This window comes from Zootoca vivipara, chromosome 10 (assembly GCF_963506605.1).
Source record: "Zootoca vivipara chromosome 10, rZooViv1.1, whole genome shotgun sequence".
Taxonomy (NCBI): Eukaryota; Metazoa; Chordata; class Lepidosauria; order Squamata; family Lacertidae; genus Zootoca; species Zootoca vivipara.
In genome coordinates this window covers 59,697,833-59,716,784 of record NC_083285.1, presented here as the reverse complement: position 1 = coordinate 59,716,784, position 18,952 = coordinate 59,697,833, and the positions used below count along the sequence as shown (strand labels likewise).

General features: G+C 45.8%; 1 protein-coding gene across 4 annotated transcripts in view; it reads right to left on the bottom strand.

The window, feature by feature from the left end:
- Positions 1 to 18,952, bottom strand: part of PDE3A (phosphodiesterase 3A) — a 275,569-nt gene that overhangs the window by 36,757 nt on the left and 219,860 nt on the right. For all 4 annotated transcript variants that reach the window (XM_035127082.2, XM_035127086.2, XM_035127085.2 and 1 more), the window contains exons 3-6: positions 4,460 to 4,720; positions 3,723 to 3,877; positions 2,171 to 2,286; positions 174 to 393 (exon numbers count right to left, since the gene is read on the bottom strand). In XM_035127082.2, coding sequence (XP_034982973.2) covers positions 174 to 393; positions 2,171 to 2,286; positions 3,723 to 3,877; positions 4,460 to 4,720 — 752 coding nt within the window. The remainder of the gene's footprint in view (positions 1 to 173; positions 394 to 2,170; positions 2,287 to 3,722; positions 3,878 to 4,459; positions 4,721 to 18,952) is intronic.

Genomic DNA, 18,952 nt, shown 5'->3' with positions numbered 1-18,952 from the left:
GTATGGTAGAAACGGGCAAACTTATCACAGCCACGGTTCTCCCACCCCACCAGAACACACACATATTGGGTTACGGATAATGCAATTGCGTTGTGCAGAACAGAGCCTTGAAGGCAAGGGTGGGGAGAGGGAAATGAAAGTCGGTCCCAACAAGTGTCAGAGAAGCATCTTACCTGCTGCAAATGACAGGCGTGGCCACGACAGGCTCCGAAAGGTTAGGGGCGCTCTGGGTGCAACCCAAGACCCTATGGGGCTTCAGCGTTTGCTTAGTGGCAGTGACCGTCGACTCGGGGAATTGTTCGCTGGAGGTCTTGCTGGTGGGGCTGCTGGCTGGAGTGCCGTGGATGGGCGAATGGCTTGGGGAGGTAAGAGGCGAAATATTTGGCGGGATACCTAATAGGAGGAAGAATGACCAAGAAATAAAGGGGTATGCATTCACAGCATTTATTTTCTATCTTTCCTCCAAGGAACTCAAGCAAGGTTGGTGCTCCTCCTCTCAATTTTATCCTCACAGCAACTCTGAGGTATAAAAGGTAAGAGGTAAAGGAACCCTGGACGGTTAAGTCCAGTCAAAGGCAACTATAGGGTTGCGGCACTCATCTCACTTTTCTGGCCGAGGGAGATGGCATTTGTCCACTGACAGCTTTCTGGGTCACATGGCCAGCATGACTAAACCCCTTCTGGCACAACGGAACACCGTGACAGAAACCAGAGCGCACGGAAACTCTGTTTACCTTCCCGCTGCAGCGGTACCTATTTATCTACTTGCACTGGGGTGCTTTCGAACTGCTAGGTTGGCAGAGGCTGAGACAGAACAACAGGAGCTCACCCCACCGCACAGATTTGAACTGCCGACCTTCTGATCAGCAAGCCCAAGAGGCTCAGTGGTTTAAACCACAGGGCCACCCGCTCCCTAAAAGGTAAAGGACCTTCTGTGAGGTAGGTAAGGCTGAGAGACTGTGACTGGCCCTAGGTCACCCCATGATCTTCATGGCTAAGCAGGGATTTGAACCATGGTCTCTCCCAGGTTCCACTTCTTCAGGCAGACCAAAGCTTCTCCGACAGAGATTTCATTGGAAGTTCTTACAATGCACAAGACGGTAGCCAGGACAGGGCAGAAGTTCCAATCAAAGCTTTAAATTCTCCATATGCTAGTATGAGGAGTCAAAATGGAGCAGGGGGCAGAGCAGGGGGGAGACAGAGCCAGTGGCAGTTTTAGAGCGCTGCCAAATTTTCACATAGCACAGGGCGTCGCTGACACTTGAGAGCCCAAAATCCGCCACTGACAAAGTGAACTACGTGTGGTTGTCTTGGGCTTCTTTGGAAAAGGGTGAGATCTAAATGTAACAAACTAGACAAAGGGCATAAAACATTTTTAAAACTTGTCGTGAATCTTCAGGGGGAGTTCCCCTCTCAAATTTGAGTAGCTAGGGGCAGGTGGGAGGTGTTTAAACCTTCCCTGCAGGGCACTTTTTCAGATCAAAATCACTCTCCCATTGACTGCATTTCTAAAAGGTATTGCTGGTTTTTTAAACACACAAATGCACTGGAGAGAAAGGTTTTTTTTCTGCTCTTCCCTTCCTTCTTCCCGGCCTGCTGCTTCTCTGATGAAATCTAGAGGCTTCCATTGGTTGTCTTAAATTTAAAATAAAAATGCAGAGATGCTTGTCTGCTGCACTGCTCCTGAGATGCAAAAGAATGGAAGGTCTCTGCTAAGCCCCCTCTTGCCGTTCATGCTGGGGACCATAGGAAGCCAGACCATTGGGTCCATCTGGCTCAGAATTGTCTACACTGACTGGCAGCATCTTCCCAGGCAGGGGGCATTCCCAGCCCTACTCTGGAGATGTCAGAGATAGAACCTGGGACCTTCCTGCATGGAAAGCAGATGCTCTACCAATAAGCTACTGTCCATAACATAGGATGTGAAAGATCTCTTTGCCACTCAGCTTGTAGGAGAGTAAATCTGCAATTACAGCTAATATTTCTGGTCTTCCACCTGTGGCTCAATTCAAAGCGCAGCCCGTACTACAGTTGCAAATATAGCACAGCTGGGCAAGAAACACACCCTTGGCTGTTCCCCATGGAGTGATTTTGAACACAGCACACTTAAGAGACCCCTGTTGTGACCCATAACCTCACAGCGCATCTATATGCCCAAGAGCCAACCAACCTTGCCGACTTGGCCGCTTGGAATTCAGATGGTTTGCAGCAGACATTGCATAGGAGGCGGAGAACGACCTGCTTTTGGTGAGGTTCATCAGGTGGGAATTGTTCCAAGCATCGGAGCTGTGAAAAGAGAGCAGAGATCAACCGAGGGGTTATAATCAGCTGTTTCTGCTTGGACCAGAGGTATTAGGACAATTCTATTGGACCCATTATAAGTGCAGGCCAAGATGTTTGACTTAGGAGTCTATCATGGCTATCCCATGGTCATATAATTCATGATGTTGTTTTGTAAAAGAACCTGAGACCAGTGCTATCTCTGACCAAGGTAAGCTACTTTTCCGGGGGGGGGGAGTGGCAGGGGAAATTCCACAGTTGCTTCCCCAAATGATTGCATATATTCTCCATAATGTTCAAAGGATGAACAGATGTACCTATGGATACCAAATGCAGCTGGCTAATGCCCCTTGTCTGCCAACGAATGTCCAATTAAAAACGCTCTTGCCTCCAACCTATCCCTGATATTATGCCTCTGTGCCTGGTGTTTTTGCTCCTCTGCTGCTGTCATAGATGTTAACCCCTGCAAGTTTTGGATCATGCACTTACTTCTGGCCCAACTGGATTGGCAATCCGTTGCTCTTCTCCAGCTCTCCCACTCCTCCTCTACCTATCTGATATCGCCTCCCAATTGGGGAATGGGTCAAGGCAATGGCTGGGACTCAATGTTTTAAAAGTGGGGGAGCACTAGTTAGGTGTATGCGTGGGAGTAAAGAATTTTAGAGGTGGTTGGTTAAAAGTTGTTGTTTTTTTTGGAGAAAAGGATTTCCATTCCCAATGTGAGAATAGGATCTCTTCCTTTTCATTATATGCCGAAAAAGCATAATTAATCCCTCAACTGCAGGCTAAAGATATCCTTTTCAATCAGATCTGACACTTATAAAGCAACAATTATTTGATGGATGAATCAATTTAAAGTGTGATAACTGAAAGCTCATTTAATTGCTTAAGATTTTTCAATTTTATGAAATTGTCCATGAAAGATTATCAAATGGTTTTTATCACCCTTTTTATTTCCATGTTTCACTTTTTTTAGATATACAGTGGGGGTTATTTACTCTCTGGTGTCGTCAGTCATTTGAATATTTTCCCCCTTCACTGATTATCTGGGCGACAAGGCCAGGGACGGAAAAAGGAATTGCAGCAGCACTTGAGGGCTTGACTCAACTTTTCACCTTTGCTGGAGCAACATCTGAGCTAGTCAGTTTCTGTCCAAGGTCCTGCAGAATATGCTTTTAGTTAGTTTCTGCCCTGTTGATAATCTCCTTCAAGTCCAATTGGGAATCTCTGTGGGACCTTGGCATGATCCCAGAGCAGGAGATCTACGAGAATGGTGGTCTTAAGTCTTTGTGATTACACCATCAAAAGACAAGTAATAATCCAATCCAAAACATCTACTGTTTCCAGGAAGAAGTCAACACTTAAGGTTCTCAGATGCTACAGAGAATCACAGGACTTTTTGTCATCGAACCACCCACCCCCCCAAACAATTATTTCCTCACCCGGATGATGAAGTATCATGAAGTTTGATGCTAGCACTGCGGTCTCTTCTCACTGGAGCTGGCTCCAAAGTGGGCAAACCAGTTGCAGATGTGGTTGTTGTCCAAGTGGACGACACTCGTCGCAAAAGACCTGGGGGCAGACTTTTCCGGAAGCGCTAAGGATAAGACAGGAAGACTTTTCAACTGGGTAGTATTTTGTCCATGATTGCCAGCAGTTACTGGCAGTCAGTTTGCAAAGAAAACATTGTGAATGGGGTGGAGAAGAGAGGGAAAGAATTATTTTTAAATGAGTATTCTGTTAGCTTCTTCCTGTAGCTTGTATAATTATAAGATTACTGTATAAACTTAGAAGGGGGCTGAGTGGCTGTGACTATTACAAAGGGACCCTGCACTTCTGAATTTCCCATTACACTACTGACTGATAGCCAACAGCACTTGGGGTGGCCTTGGGCTTGCTTGTGAGCCTTTGTGGAGTAGTGGTGTGAGTGTTGGACTTATAGTAGTGAAACCTGGGTTCAAATTCTGACTCAGCCGCAAATAGCAAGGTTATTGGATGACTTTGGGCCGGCCCTTGTCTTTCAGTATATACATCTCACAGGGTTGTTGTGAGTATAAAAGGTGAGGGGACGGTGCATGCCTCACCCTGAAGCATCTATTTCCCACAGAATGTATTTTCTTACAGTCACAGAATTAACACCCGAGGAAAAGAAACCACAACCTGAAAGAGGGACGCTTACCTTGGGAACAGTCAGCTTTTCTCCCTTCTCTGAGCATTCCTCTGAGTCAGAGCAGGTGTAGTTCTCATTGAAAGATGCCAAAGGGTTGATCCTCGGTTTGTGGATGGCTTGGAAGGTTAGCTGCGTGTTGAGCAGGTTGCTCACCGCCCGAAGGGAGGTGCAGACATTTGGTGGTAAGGAAGGATCCGCCAGGAGGTCTGTAATGAGTCCGTGAGCCTCTCCCATGACTGCAATGTCAACTGTAATACTGGTACCCGAAGACTGGAAGTAGAGAAAGAGTGAAGCTTTAGCCCCCCCCAAAAAAAGCAAGTCAGGAAATGGCTAAATCAGAACCCAAACCAAGGTGATCTCTGCTGCCATATTCAATACTGTGCTGGAGATTTAAAATTTGTTACAGTATGTACAATGCTCTGAAATCCACTTTGGGTAAAGGATGTGCTGCATACGTTCTTAAAATAAATACTGCATATCTCAACGCTCTCATATACCACTGAAAGTGGAAATGTATACCTTGCCAATGCATTTCACAGGATTTACAGAAGCATTGTGTGTGTGTGTGTGTGTGTGTGTGTGTGTTTCGCAGATGAACAAAGATGACAAACACTTGTTTTCCTGGTGCAGACATACCAAACGTTTTAGTAACTGAAGGGGGTGTACCAACAAATAGACGATAGCCCTCCTTATTGCTTTCATACATGCAGATACTCGGCACAAGAGTCAATTCTCCTGGTGCTTTGTTTGCCTGTATGTTTTGCAAAATGTGCAACTTGGCTCCTGCCCATCACAGAATAAGGTTCCCCATCCTTGCCGTCAGCCGCCATTGATATGGATTGAGCATGGGAAGCTCTTTGGGTGATGAGCAGGACACAAGTTGAGCAGTCAGCTGAATGCTACAGGTGAGGTAGGGATGGATGGAGCAAATTTAATGACCAGAGTCCCCCATGCATGTACACTGTATATTGTATATACAGTATATACTGCATATTGTTCTACTTTGTCCCCTTGGTGTGTTCTCCAGGGTCAAAACACATCTGAAGTGACATCTAGCTTGGTCCTTTGTACAGGGGCAGCTTCATATGCTTGTGTGAGTTAAACTGCAGGTTGTGTGGATCCGGCAGCGCAAATGCAATCATATATTGTTGCTTGCCCCAGGTTTGCCAGTATAATCCAAGAGTTGATTAGAGTGTGGTGCTGATAACACCAAGGTTGCAGGTTCGATCCCTGTACCGGACAGCCATATATTTGCAGGGGGTTGGACTAAATCAGTGTTTCTCAACCAGTGTGCCTCCAGATGTTTTGGGACTACAACTCCCATCATCCCTAGCTAGCAAGACCAGTGGTCAGGAATGATGGGAGTTGTAGTCCCAAAACATCTGGAGGCACACTGGTTGAGAAACACTGGACTAAATGGTCCTCAGGTTCCCTTCCATCTCTATTATTCTATGCATGTCGAAAGGATGTTACCGCAGAGCTCCAGGAAGCTGTTTTCCTTCAGCCCACCTTGGCAGAACCCACAGCAGCTTTAGCCAAAATTTGTCAATTCATTTGATTGGAGGGCTTGCAACCTTTCCCCAACATGAAACAAGTTCACCAAGCAGATCAGGCAACCCTGGTCATTCTACATGTCCTATCAATCAAGCTCTCCGGCAGGCCACAGGCCGCATGCACACACACCAACACACACAGAGAGAAAAGAAACAATGAAAAGGGTTAAGATAGACTGCAGGTTATTGGCATGCAGGGTGCAAACCGAGGAACAGGCAGGCAGCTGTGCCTGGCTTGCCTTTGCCCTTTATAAAATAACAGCCCGGCCATAAATCATGATTCGATATAGTTTCCAAGTCACATCATGAACTCTCTGGCCAAGTGTCTTAAAACAAAATTAAAAGTAAACACGGCTCCTTTCTCTCCTCCCCCCTGCTTCCCGACTCTTTTAATTTCCAAAAAAGCCTTGAGCAGCACATGCCGGCAGCTTCGGTGGAAATAACAGGTTATTTTAGAATTTGCAGACAAGTCTCCGTAGGGATTTTTATCCCAAAGATTAAGCAGGGATGAAAAACATGATCCATATACTTGTTTGACACGTTTCTCAGAAGAAGGATGGGGGGGGGGCTCTTCTGCAAAAGGCAAGGAGAGGCTGTTGACTTTGGAGACCTTATAAGGATGATCTGTAGCTTTGCCCAAGGAAGAGTTTGCGTGCCATCTCTGTAGCTCATGTCAAACTGACCCAGCTGCACCGTTCGGAAACTATTTAGGTGTTTGTTTACGTTTTAAAAATTGGTATAGTATTTACCTCATAAGAACCTCTTAGGTTTGGAGTCCTGGACTCCATTGCCTGACAAAAGAGGCATCTGATTCCTAGTCCCAGACAGTTAACCAGGGTCAAGGCAACAAACCAAGGAGAGTGCTAACCAGGGTTAACAGTCATGTCCGCATCAGGATTCTGCCATCAGAACCTTGGTTCTTTGAAATTCTGTGTTCCAAAGATCGGGAGAAGTGTCGCTAATAACACTGCAATTAATCAATCACGCCTTACTGTTGGAACAAATTTCCCCACCTCCGCTTCCTGGGGACGTGACGATGGGATGGGACGGGACTTACATCTCAGAGAGAACATTCCCTCCAACTGATCTGTAAAGGTACCCAATTTTGGCTTCAACTGACATTTCACTTAAAAATTAATCTCTACCTTTGCTAATGAAAGGACTATGCAATGATTTACTTTCCCTCTATTTACAAAGGAACCTGTGTGTTACGCTTAAAAATCAGTCCACCAGAGTCAGGCCACTGGTCCATTCATCCATCTACATTGATGGACCGGGGTCTCTCCCTACTTGGAGATGCCAAGGAATGAACCCAGGACTTTCTACATGTGAAGCAGATGCTACGTCATTTCACTATTTTTCTTTCTTTCCAAGAAATCTGATATTTAGACAGAACCTAACAGAGCCTCATCTGGATGTCTGCTGCTTCCTCTTGCCCTCCATCAGGGCAAGCCTAACACAATTTAGCTTGACGTAAGCCCCATTGAATTCAACATGGTGTACTTCTGGGAAGACACTGCACAACATGATTGTACAGTAAGACTCTTACAATGCAGAGAATAGCCCTCCAATTTTATTTAAATTTTGCTTTGTTTATCATCTAGCCAGATGAATAGTTCTGGAGAAACTCAAAAGCTTGCAAATGATTTTCTTTCTTTCTTTCTTTCTTTCTTTCTTTCTTTCTTTCTTTCTTTCTTTCTTTCTTTCTTTCTTTCTTTTTACATTTTGGTTGGCCAAATAAAGATTTGGCCTTAATGCGGATTTTGGGATAATTTGGACTCCACATTGGATTTTTATGTTCTGGTTGTTTTCGGACAACAGCACCAAATCATAACGTTTCCAGTCTGAGGATCTCAAGCCTTCGACTTGTCCCATTTTGAGATGAGACGAAGAGATTGTCAAGGGTTAGGAATTTCCTGTGTAGCCGGAAACACAGTTGCCATTGAACCTCCCTTAATATTCGGCATCAGAGAGGGGAGGGAGGGGGGCAGTGCATAAGATAAAAGAATCTCCACAATTAATGATATATATATATATATTATTTAAAAAAATCTTGTTTCACTTTTATTACAATGTAGCGGACAGAAGGGGTCATATATCCATAATGGGACTCAAGATTGCTTTAAAATGTAAATCATGTACTGAATTTAGCACAATTTCCTCTTTGAGAACATGGCCATGGCCTTCTTCATAGCCTGTTTAATTTGTAAAAATTCAGATGGTTATAAATTGATAACTTGAAACGGTCAAGCAGGGATGGAAAAGAAAGAGACAGGAGAGAAATAATGGCAACTTATCCTTGTTCTAAACTTGAATTGTGCTGCCTAGCAAATGTTAGCCTAGAGGAGATGGAAGAGGGGAATGCAGAAGAGACAGTTGCCCCACTGACTAACACAAAACCCGAAAGACATTTGCTAGCATGGGGCAGAGTGATGGAAAGGACCTGGGAGATGTCGATTGGGTGGGGGAAGGTACATAAGAGACTCTACCCTGGGGCAGAAGTTTCACATGTTACGTTTCCATTTCAGAGATCCCGTCGCTACAATATTCATCTAACACCATTCGCTGTATTTTTTCGTGCATAACACGCCCCCATGTATAAGATGGCCTCTGTTTTGGGGGGCTCCAATTTAAGAAAATGGGGGGGGAGGTGGCCCAGAGTTGATGAGCTTTTTTGGGGTGGGGGGTACCAAAAATCACCCACCAGACTGACAAACGCTGCCAATCACACATGTCACAGAAGCCGCAAAGCGCCTGCCCGCTCGCCAGCAAGCGCACGAACAATTGCCGCAGCGGCAGCCAGTCCACAGCAGCCCTTGCTGCAGCCACCAGTCGCCAACCCAATTGCCACAGCGGCAGCCAATCCACAGCAGCGCTTGCCACAGCCACCAATCACCAACCCAATTGCCACAGCGGCAGCCAATCCACAGCAGCGCTTGCCACAGCCACAGCCACCGATCACCAACCCAATTGCCACAGCGGCAGCCAATCCACAGCAGCGCTTGCCACAGCCACCAATCACCAATTCAATTGCCGCAGCAGCAGCCAATCCACAGCAGCGCTTGCCACAGCCACAGCCACCGATCACCAACCCAATTGCCACAGCGGCAGCCAATCCACAGCAGCGCTTGCCACAGCCACCAATCACCAATTCAATTGCCGCAGCAGCAGCCAATCCACAGCAGCGCTTGCCACAGCCACAGCCACCGATCACCAACCCAATTGCCACAGCGGCAGCCAATCCACAGCAGCGCTTGCCACAGCCACCAATCACCAATTCAATTGCCGCAGCAGCAGCCAATCCACAGCAGCGCTTGCCACAGCCACAGCCACCGATCACCAACCCAATTGCCACAGCGGCAGCCAATCCACAGCAGCGCTTGCCACAGCCACAGCCACAGCCACCGATCACCAACCCAATTGCCGCAGCAGCAGCCAATCCACAGCAGCCCTTGCCACAGCCACCAATCACCCACCCTATCATCGCTGACAAGCTCCTGCTTGTGGCTGCAACCAATCGCCCGCCCCGCCCCCCACCCCCTGCACTATCTGTGCAGAAGGTGGCCTCCAATTTTGAACATTATTTTAGAGTAAAAAAAACCCCTCGTCTTATACACGGAAAAGTACGGTAGCTTGGGAACCCAAGGATCTGCCTTCTACCGACTGAAACCACTGGTCCTTCTCTCTCAGTGTTATCTATACTGACTGACTCTTGAGGGTTTCAAACAGGGGTCTTAATCCCAGCCCTACCTGGAGATGATTGACCCTGGGACCAGGCCTGGCCCACCCATGAGACAGGGTGAAACAGCAGCCTTGGGTTGGTGGAGAAGCAGCGTCAGAGGCTGGTGAAACAGTGGCAGGGGGGTACTTTCTGTCCCGTCCCCCCGTCCCCCGCCTGGGACGTTCTGCTGAGCTAGGACCAGCCCCTTACGAAAGAGGCAGAACAAAATAAATCAAGTTTTCCTGCCCTACCTAACCATAATGTTTCATTCCAGCTTCAGGCTTCAAAAATGTCTTAGATTTTGCAGCGGGCCCCAGCCAACTTAACTCAAGTGGCACTATTTACAAACGGCAATATTAATAGGGGCACTAAAGAAACACGATTATAATCACATTTAGTTATTTATTGAAGAGAGAGAGAGAGAATTCTCAAGAGTCTGATTTTCTCTCTCCCAGAAATGTCTTCAGGCGTCTAAGATGCCCTGGCATCGCTGAAGAACACAAGCATAATAATAATAATAATAATAATTATAATATCACAAAACAAATGCAAGCTTTTAAATTGGATGCACAAGCCCTTTGTTTTGCATGAAGAATAAGAAAAAGAAGAGTGCTTGGGAGGCTTTTCTCCGCAGAGAAACAAAAGCAAGAAAGAATGACTTAATTTAGTAAAGGTTTGAGAAAACTTTGACTCATCTCTCTCACAGAGTAAATGCTAAGATGCCCAAACTGGCTAATGAAGCTGCTAAGTGATGCCTGGTGGTTCAGAAGGATAATTAAGATCAATGGGTCAATGGAAAAGGCAGAATAAATGCCTTTGCAATGCCTTTCACAATGGGAACCACCAGATGGAGCACTTGAACACAATATTACAAGTTCCAGTAAAACCTCTTTCATTGCTAAGTTGTTTGCTGGACAGAAGGTGGGGGGGGAAAGCTATTTTTAAAAGTTTTTTTTTAAAAAAAAACCACCACAAAAAACCTCAATTCCAGCTCACTTTTTCTGAAAATTAACCATCAGTTTCTTGAGAGTGAGAGCACAGGTTTGTAAATCTGTTACTCTTTTAAGATTCACATCTGATGCCCTTTTAAAAATGTGTTGTGGAAGGAGGGATTCCTGGGTTGCCTTTTTGTTTTTATTATGTATTTTGTTTTGTGTTTTAATATTGTGATTTTATGTTGTGAACCACCCTGAGATCTATGGGTATAGGGTGATTTTATTACTAATAAAAGTTTGTTATTAATGAAACAATTTATTTTATTATTAATAATAATAATTTTAAAGTAATAAAATTGTGGCATTGTTGCATTGTTGTTATTGATGGGAGAGCCAGGAGCTATGATTAAACACTAGGGAAACTGAAACAGGATGAAATAATTCCAGGATGAAATTCCAGGAGCATCTGCTTGGTCACTGAAGAAAAGCCAACGCTGGACCAGGTGGCCTATGAACTACGAATGGGAAGAAAGGATACTGTACAGAAAAGCATAAAGGTTTCTACAGCCACGAAAATCAAAGGGAAAATAAACCTTGCTGCTCAAAGATGAACGAATTACTTGCACCTGCATCATTTCTTTCTTGCAACCGTATACTTGTGGTGTTTGCAACTGCACCTTATGTGAACTCAACATTCTGTTCCAGCAGAAAGGAAAGAGACAAGGGGAAGGGGTGGAAGCGATTGACGGGACCCCCTAGCTCTGGGATTCGCTCCCTTGTTGCACAACCGTGTGCTATGATAGATACATGGGTAACTGAAGGACATCGTGTTTTTGGTGGTACAAACAGATGTTGCAATCAGCCAGCCAGATGTGCTGAATGAGTCTTTCTGTGGACCCTAGTCTAAACATTGCTGGCCCATCCTAATATATGGTACCCAACCAACTCTTGTCTGCAAGTCTTTCCTCTCTCGCACTCACACACGCCCCAGCCATGAACGGAAGTGACAACACTGGGAACTATACCAAGTCACACCTCTGTTCTGTCTAGCTCAACACAAGCCTGCTTATAAACACGCATCAGGAGCAAGTAAATAATTAAAAATTAAGAAAAGCCCACGGGTGACAACTTCTGCAGCCACTTTTCCTCTTGGTTGTTCCTGAATCAAACGCATGTGAGTTAAACCTCCCAACAAGGAAGCCTCTTAAGTGAAATAGGCCAGAGAATCATAGAATTGTAGAGTTGGAAGGGACCCCAAGGGTCATCTAGTCCAACCCCCTGTGATGCAGAAATCTCAACTAGATCATAAATGATAAATGGCCGTCCAACCTCTGCTTGAAAACTTCCAATGCAGGAGAGTCCACCAACTTCTATGGAATAGTCTGTTTCACTATTGGACGGCTCTTCAATATGGCACTAAATGGCACCTCCCACCATCTGCCTGTCTCCTGTAAAATCTTTCTGGTTAGGAATGCTCATTACTATGAGCAATAATGGGGTCTCTGGCATATGAGCTTTGATAGGCTGCCTTTACCTATCTCCATCCCAATCCCCGCCTCCATATTTGACAAGAACTGGGTCACACAGCCACTCCCTTTTGATGTGTGACCAGTATCTTATGCTTCTCTTCCCTCTGAGTATTTCCCATGCTCTTGCATAACAAAGAAACGCAATCAGTGTGTTTGGCAGGGAACTACAGGCCCGAGGGCCAAATGTGGTCCTCCAAATCGATCTATCCGGCCCCTGGTATGCTATGTGCACTGCAACCTTTTCTGGAGCAACACACGCCTTTCCGGCCCTGCTCTAGAGCACCATTCTTTGCTTTCTCCTGATGAGAATGTGCCCTTGAACCCTGGCAACGCCTCTTCCTTACTTGGATGGAGGAAAGAGAGGCTTGTGTGGAAACTAGCCTACCGTAGGAAGGTAAAAAGTGCATTTATTGATCCATCCACTTTTACAAGTGTCCATGCCCAGGTGTCCATGAGAGAAGGTGGCCCTCAGGATGAAAAAGGCCGCCCACTCCTGGATTACAGGATCAACTGTGTGGCAGTATCTCCATGAATTGCTAAAAGGTTTCTCTGCTAGAAAATAAAACATTTCATAATAAACGGAAGAGTTAATCCGATATGTACTGTGTATTAGAACAGCAACACAAGCAGGTTGACCGATAAACAAAACATAAAGACTCTCTTCTTGTTCCTTCGCCATCTCTCCCCAAAGACGAACTGTCAAGAGTCTACAGTGCAACTTTTCCCATTTAAAGCTCCCAGCTGCAAGATCTTGCTTTCCCATAATGACGGTTACAGAAAGAGGGTCATTGTTTTCAGGGCTGGGTGGTTCTTTAAGATGCGGGTTTGAACCAGACTGCGGGACCCTGTGACCAGCAAGTGGGATTATCTGCCTCCTCAGCCAAAGGAAAATGCTTGACGTCAGTGTTTCATCGGTCCAGGGCCCCTCTCACAAGCGGCAAGACTTTGCTTTGGGCTTAGCACCTGGAAGGGGCACCAGGTGAGGGGCAGGAAGGGGCCAGCACTCTGCCCTGGAAGTCATGGTAATTTAAGATTGCACAGAAGGCAAAGCAAATAACCGTCTCTGCGGATTCCACACTCCAAAGGTCACCCGGAGTGTCATGAAAATCTTAATATTTAACTGCGGCAAAGGGAAAGACTCGAGATGAGGCACTGAATTCCAAATGTTGCCATTGATTCTTTCTTTTTTAAAGTCAGAAATTTAACTAGGTTAAAAAGAACTCCTCGCCCTACATATCAACACTGATGCATCCTGAATGCACAAAATCTAAAGGCTTAAGACAGGGTGTTGGTTTCCATTGGGAATTCACGGTTAGGCAGATGGATTTTGCGCATGCTCAGAGCCTGACAGAACATCTTAGTTGCAGGCACGGAGGAATTTTCCTCTCAAGCTGGATCGGCAGAGGCCCTGGGCTGATTTCTTTTATTTTTTTAAATTTCTTTCTTTGCCTTGGCTCACTGGATGAGGTCACCTTGAGCAAATCTGCTATGTAAGCACAAAGGAACATAGGAAGCTATGGTTAACATAAAAAGAGTCATGCTGGACCAAACCACTATAGCATCTGGTTCTCACAGTGGCCAATCAGGTGCCCATGGGAAGCCCGCAAGCAGGACCTAGAAATTGCACACTCTTGTTGTTGTTGTTTAGTCGTGTCCGACTCTTCGTGACCCCATGGACCATAGTACGCCAGGCACTCCTGTCTTGCACTGCCTCCCGCAGTTTGGTCAAACTCATGTTCGTAGCTTCGAGAACACTGTCCAACCATCTTGTCCTCTGTCGTCCCCTTCTCCTAGTGCCCTCAATCTTTCCCAACATCAGGGTCTTTTCCAAGGATTCTTCTCTTCTCATGAGGTGGCCAAAGTATTGGAGCCTCAGCTTCACGATCTGTCCTTCCAGGGAGCACTCAGGGCTGATTTCCTTAAGAATGGATAGGTTTGATCTTCTAGCAGTCCATGGGACTCTCAAGAGTCTCCTCCAGCACCATAATTCAAAAGCATCAATTCTTTGGCGATCAGCCATCTTTATGGTCCAGCTCTCACTTCCATACATCACTACTGGGAAAACCATAGCTTTAACTATACGGACCTTTGTAGGCAAGGTGATGTCTCTGCTTTTTAAGATGCTGTCTAGGTTTGTCATTGCTTTTCTCCCAAGAAGCAGGCGTCTTTTAATTTCGTGACTGCTGTCACCATCTGCAGTGATCAAGGAGCCCAAGAAAGTAAAATCTCTCACTGCCTCCATTTCTTCCCCTTCTCTGCCCACCATCAAATGGGAAATGGTCCCAACCCTACTTGGAGATGCTGATGAAGGAATCAGAGACCTTCTGCACCCAAAGCACAATCACCAGCACTGAGCTATGGTCCTTCCCCATCAGGTGGCTATTTGAGCTGGACCAAGGAGAGCTGGGAAGGACACCACACCTACTTTGCCTGCCTGAAAGAGATGTCTCTTTTTTTCACCAGGGCCTTGAGCAAACTTGCGTGGGCCTGGCTTCCCTGTGGCAACAACCAGGAACAGACGGCCTGCAAAAAGTTGCAACCAGAGGAGACAGTTAGCCTAACCCCCTGCTAAGTAACCGAGAATGAAGACCAAGTTTCTCTGCAGTTAGTCCCCTTTTTATCACCGGGACTTGACAAGCGAGCTGCAAACCTCTTCACTCCACAAGCTTGCACTCCAGCACCAAATCACAAAACCATTGGCACAGGAGATGCTGCGATAAGACCAGAGCAGAGGTCACCGCTCAACAGCAGCGACAAGCTATAAAAATGATGCTTTCATTTTGACAGGCCAGATGGGAGAATATAAAGAAGGACCTGCAAGATACATTGCATCGCCCATCAGCATCGGCTTTTGCACCAAGATGCTTGAATGGGAGACAACAGGTGCACCGTTCTCTGCAGGCTGGAGTTACATTTGTAAGGCAGGAGGGGACCGTGTCTACATGAGCCAGTGTGCTGCAGTGGCTTGAGTGTCAGACCTGGGAGACCAGGGTTCAAATCCCCACTTGGCCATATAGCTCACTGGGTGACCATACTGTAGGCCAGTCCCTGCCTCTCAGCCTAACCTGCCTCGCCTCCCAGGGTTGTTGTGAGGATAAAATGGCAAGGAGAACTATTTACACCACCTTGAGCTCCTTGGAGGAAAGGTGGGATATAAACAGAACACACAAGCATGCAAATATTCCTGGTCTGTGGCAGCTTCACATGCATTCACTCTTCCGATTCAGCTACTCCACAACGATGCTTAGCCTTCATCACAGAAGCTCTCTGCAGGCTGAGGGAAATTCATCTGTGCGGCAATTTCGCTGGCTAACACAGGCAAAGTGAAATTAGCTCAGTGAACCTGAGGGAATGAATTTTTCCTTGAAAAGAAACCTGTGTCCTAGTTTCTTCTCTCTTTCCCTTGAACATCCCTGCCTTTTGTCACGTTGCTGCCCCTGAGTCTTGGGTGAGGATGCTTTTGGGTAGCTGTTCCTCTGTGAAATTAAATTTAGGCACCAGAGCACAAGGGCCAACTCTCGCTATAGGGCTAATATGCAGCAAGCGGCATCCATCGCCCTAGGCTTCTCTCATTTGACGAAAACTGGATCCATTCACAAACTGGATCCATTCTGTTGGGTGAACTAAATCTCTGTGTAAAAGCCACTTGACAGCACTCCCTCTGCAGCCATTGGATAAGTGGCTGTGATGTCACAGAATGTCAACAATAGAGCTTTTTGTGACACACAGAAAAGATAACTCTGTCTGTGGCAAGCCATCTGTAAACATCTATCGCAACACAAATGATTTGGTTACTGGCATGCTGAGGGAATTGGTATTTGCTGAGTAATTACCCACAAAGCGGCAGTTGTGAATGAGGTGAAGGCCACGCACGAGGGCTGGGAGGTGGGGGGACATAGGAAGAGACTGAGTCAGACCACTGGTCCATTTGGCTCAGTGTTTTCTATGCATTGAGTGGAAAAGGCTCTCAAAGCTTTTTTGGCAGGGCTACCTAGATGACAAGACCCTCCTTTCAGCCTCACTCCTGTGGTCCAAAGGAAAGCAGAGCAATATGTTTGGCACTAGCTTGGCTGCAGGAGTTGCTGGGAGGAGGCACACAAGACACTATCAAACTGTCTTAGGGACTCCAGTTCGGATTTGTGTTTTCCTCCTTAGCCTTTACTTCTCCTGACGATGTATCCTGCAAGGCAGTGGAGGTTTAGGACCAGAGTTTTCCTAGATAGGCTACCTTCCCAGGTTGATGAGCACCACCTGCCCCTACAGCAGTGCAAAAACCACCTTCTTGACTGTTGGACCCACTCTTGGTCTCGTCCGCTCCATCCACCAAAACCTGTCTTCACATGCAGAGGAAGTCCCTAACTCATGGAAGGTTTGGGACCCATCAGCTACCCTCACCTGGTTTAGCTGGCCATTCAAAGCTGTTTCCTGGTGTGTGGCTGCTGCCACATGCTGAGAGCTTCTAGAATTTGAATCCTTATCTTGTGCTGGTCTGTTTCCTTACTCTGACCCTTACTGTATACCTCTTTGCTGCTGATGAAGCTAATTTGGCGACACAAGGACTATAATCCGGATAACCTTGTCCCTGGATTGTGTGCCTCTTCATGAGAATTTCAACTGCATTTGTTGGATTGGCGGGATTACAGAATTTTCGCCGGACTCCATAACATGTGCTGTACACCTTTGATACTTACTTACTTACTTCATGGACTAGCCATACTACAAGCATTATCGTTGGAATGAACTCTTGCATACCTTTGAACTTCCTACAGTATTCTATGGGAGCAAGGGACTTGATTTGAATTTGGAAATATTGGCGTCTTAGTTTTGGTTTAGTTTATATATAATACAGTAGTACCTCGGGTTACGAACGCGATCCGTTCCAGATCACAGTTCGTAACCCAAAAAGGTCGTAAACCGAAGCACCATTTTGCGCATGTGCAAAGCGCAATTCCCATGGTTTCTGCGCTTTGCGCATGCACAAAGCTCGCACACCGCTTCTGCGCATGCGCGGAACGTATGTGCGACGAAAAATACTTCCGGGTTTGCGGAGTTCGTAACCCGAATTGTTCGCAACCCGAGGTGATCGTAACCCGAGGTACGACTGTAATTATGCAATTTTGAGACAATTATTTGCTGGTCATGTCTGTTTTGTGGTTGAGAGCTTCTTGAAGCAATAAGTGATTGCTGAGTGCAGGGTGGGGACTGAAGGTGGACAAACAACCCCAGAAGGAGCACAATGTGTTCCCTACCAGAGGTACTATCCAACACCCCACACACCCCACAGCTAATATAAAACTGAATAAATGTGGCTTCAAAGAGATGTTCTATTATCAACCAGGGATGGAAAACAGGACTCTTGCGCATTGATGCTCCGATATATATTCTTTGAAACAACACTTAATAAGTGTGCACACACATTCAACACCCAATTCATGTTCTCCAAAGGTACCGCTCTGCTATTATTCCATCACAAAAATTGCTCCTGTTCTGTCATACATTCAGGAATAATAGATAGTTTCAGTACTAAAACTGTCAACATATCATCTCTTTGCTCAGTGCTCCGCACAGCCTCTATTGAATACGTTCAGCAAAATCACCTCCAAAAGGAAAATCTGGATCAATTAATCTGGAATAATGAGCAGACCTTGGTTTTCTAGAAATGCACCTGATACATGGAAGCATCCACTCTCAACTGCTTTGATGGGGGAGCCCCAAAGAATAAGATACATGTTTAAAACAAAACAACAACCGATTTGTGCATTACATATGTTCAGATCGGTTCGGTATGTGTGAAAATAAAAGTTCAAATGTTCCTGATTCTGCCCTTCTGAAATATATATTCATACTCAAGGAAGGAGGCAGGCTTTTCCACTGGTGGTAACAGTGTTGCAGCATGTTACTGAAAAACAGTGGTGCCTCGCAAGACGAATTTAATTCGTTCTGCGAGTCAATTTGTTTTGTAAAATATTCGTCTTGCGATCGCTGTTTCCCATAGGAATGCATTGAAATTTCTTTTTTTGCCCATAGGAATGCATTAATTAAATTTCAATGCATTCCTATGGGAAACCGCTATTCACAAGATGAATTTTTCGCAAAACGAATTTGTCTTGTGAGTCACCATCAAAAATTCGTCTTGCAGGGCATTCCTCTTGCGAGGTACCACTGTATGGGGCATCTTATTGGCATTCTGCCAGCTCTTGAAGACATGCCTGTTGAGACATGCATTCCCCGGGTCCCCCGACTTTAAGCTCCTGTTCTAATTGATGATTTAACTGTTAGCCAACGCTTTACATATTTGGGGTGGCAACACATGAGTTCGTATATACCTGCTTGATCTAACCCGCTCACTTCATGGGAAGCTCACTTCAGCTGCCGATAATTTTTAGGTAACTCCAATGCAGGTGAAACGGAGCACTTGGGAGGGCAGGTGGGAGGCAATGTCAGCCATGCAGCAATTGGTGCCTCCCACTCAAAAATGAGAGAACTGCCAGGCAGTTCCAAGGAGTAGGGTTATTGGAAGAGATGAGGACCATCAAGTGTGACTTCTGGAGAACATCTGTCTAAGCAAGGGTGAATTAACTTTTTTTTTCTGCTCAAAGGCCTTCCAAGCCATCTTCTAGGAGCCACATGCTCATGGTAGGTGGAGCAATGAATGTACATTTTTACCTTTATACAGAGGGCTTGTTTTTGGACACAAACCTCCCACTCTCCATTCAGGTAAGCAAGAGGCATTAAATAATAATAATAATAATAATAATAATAAT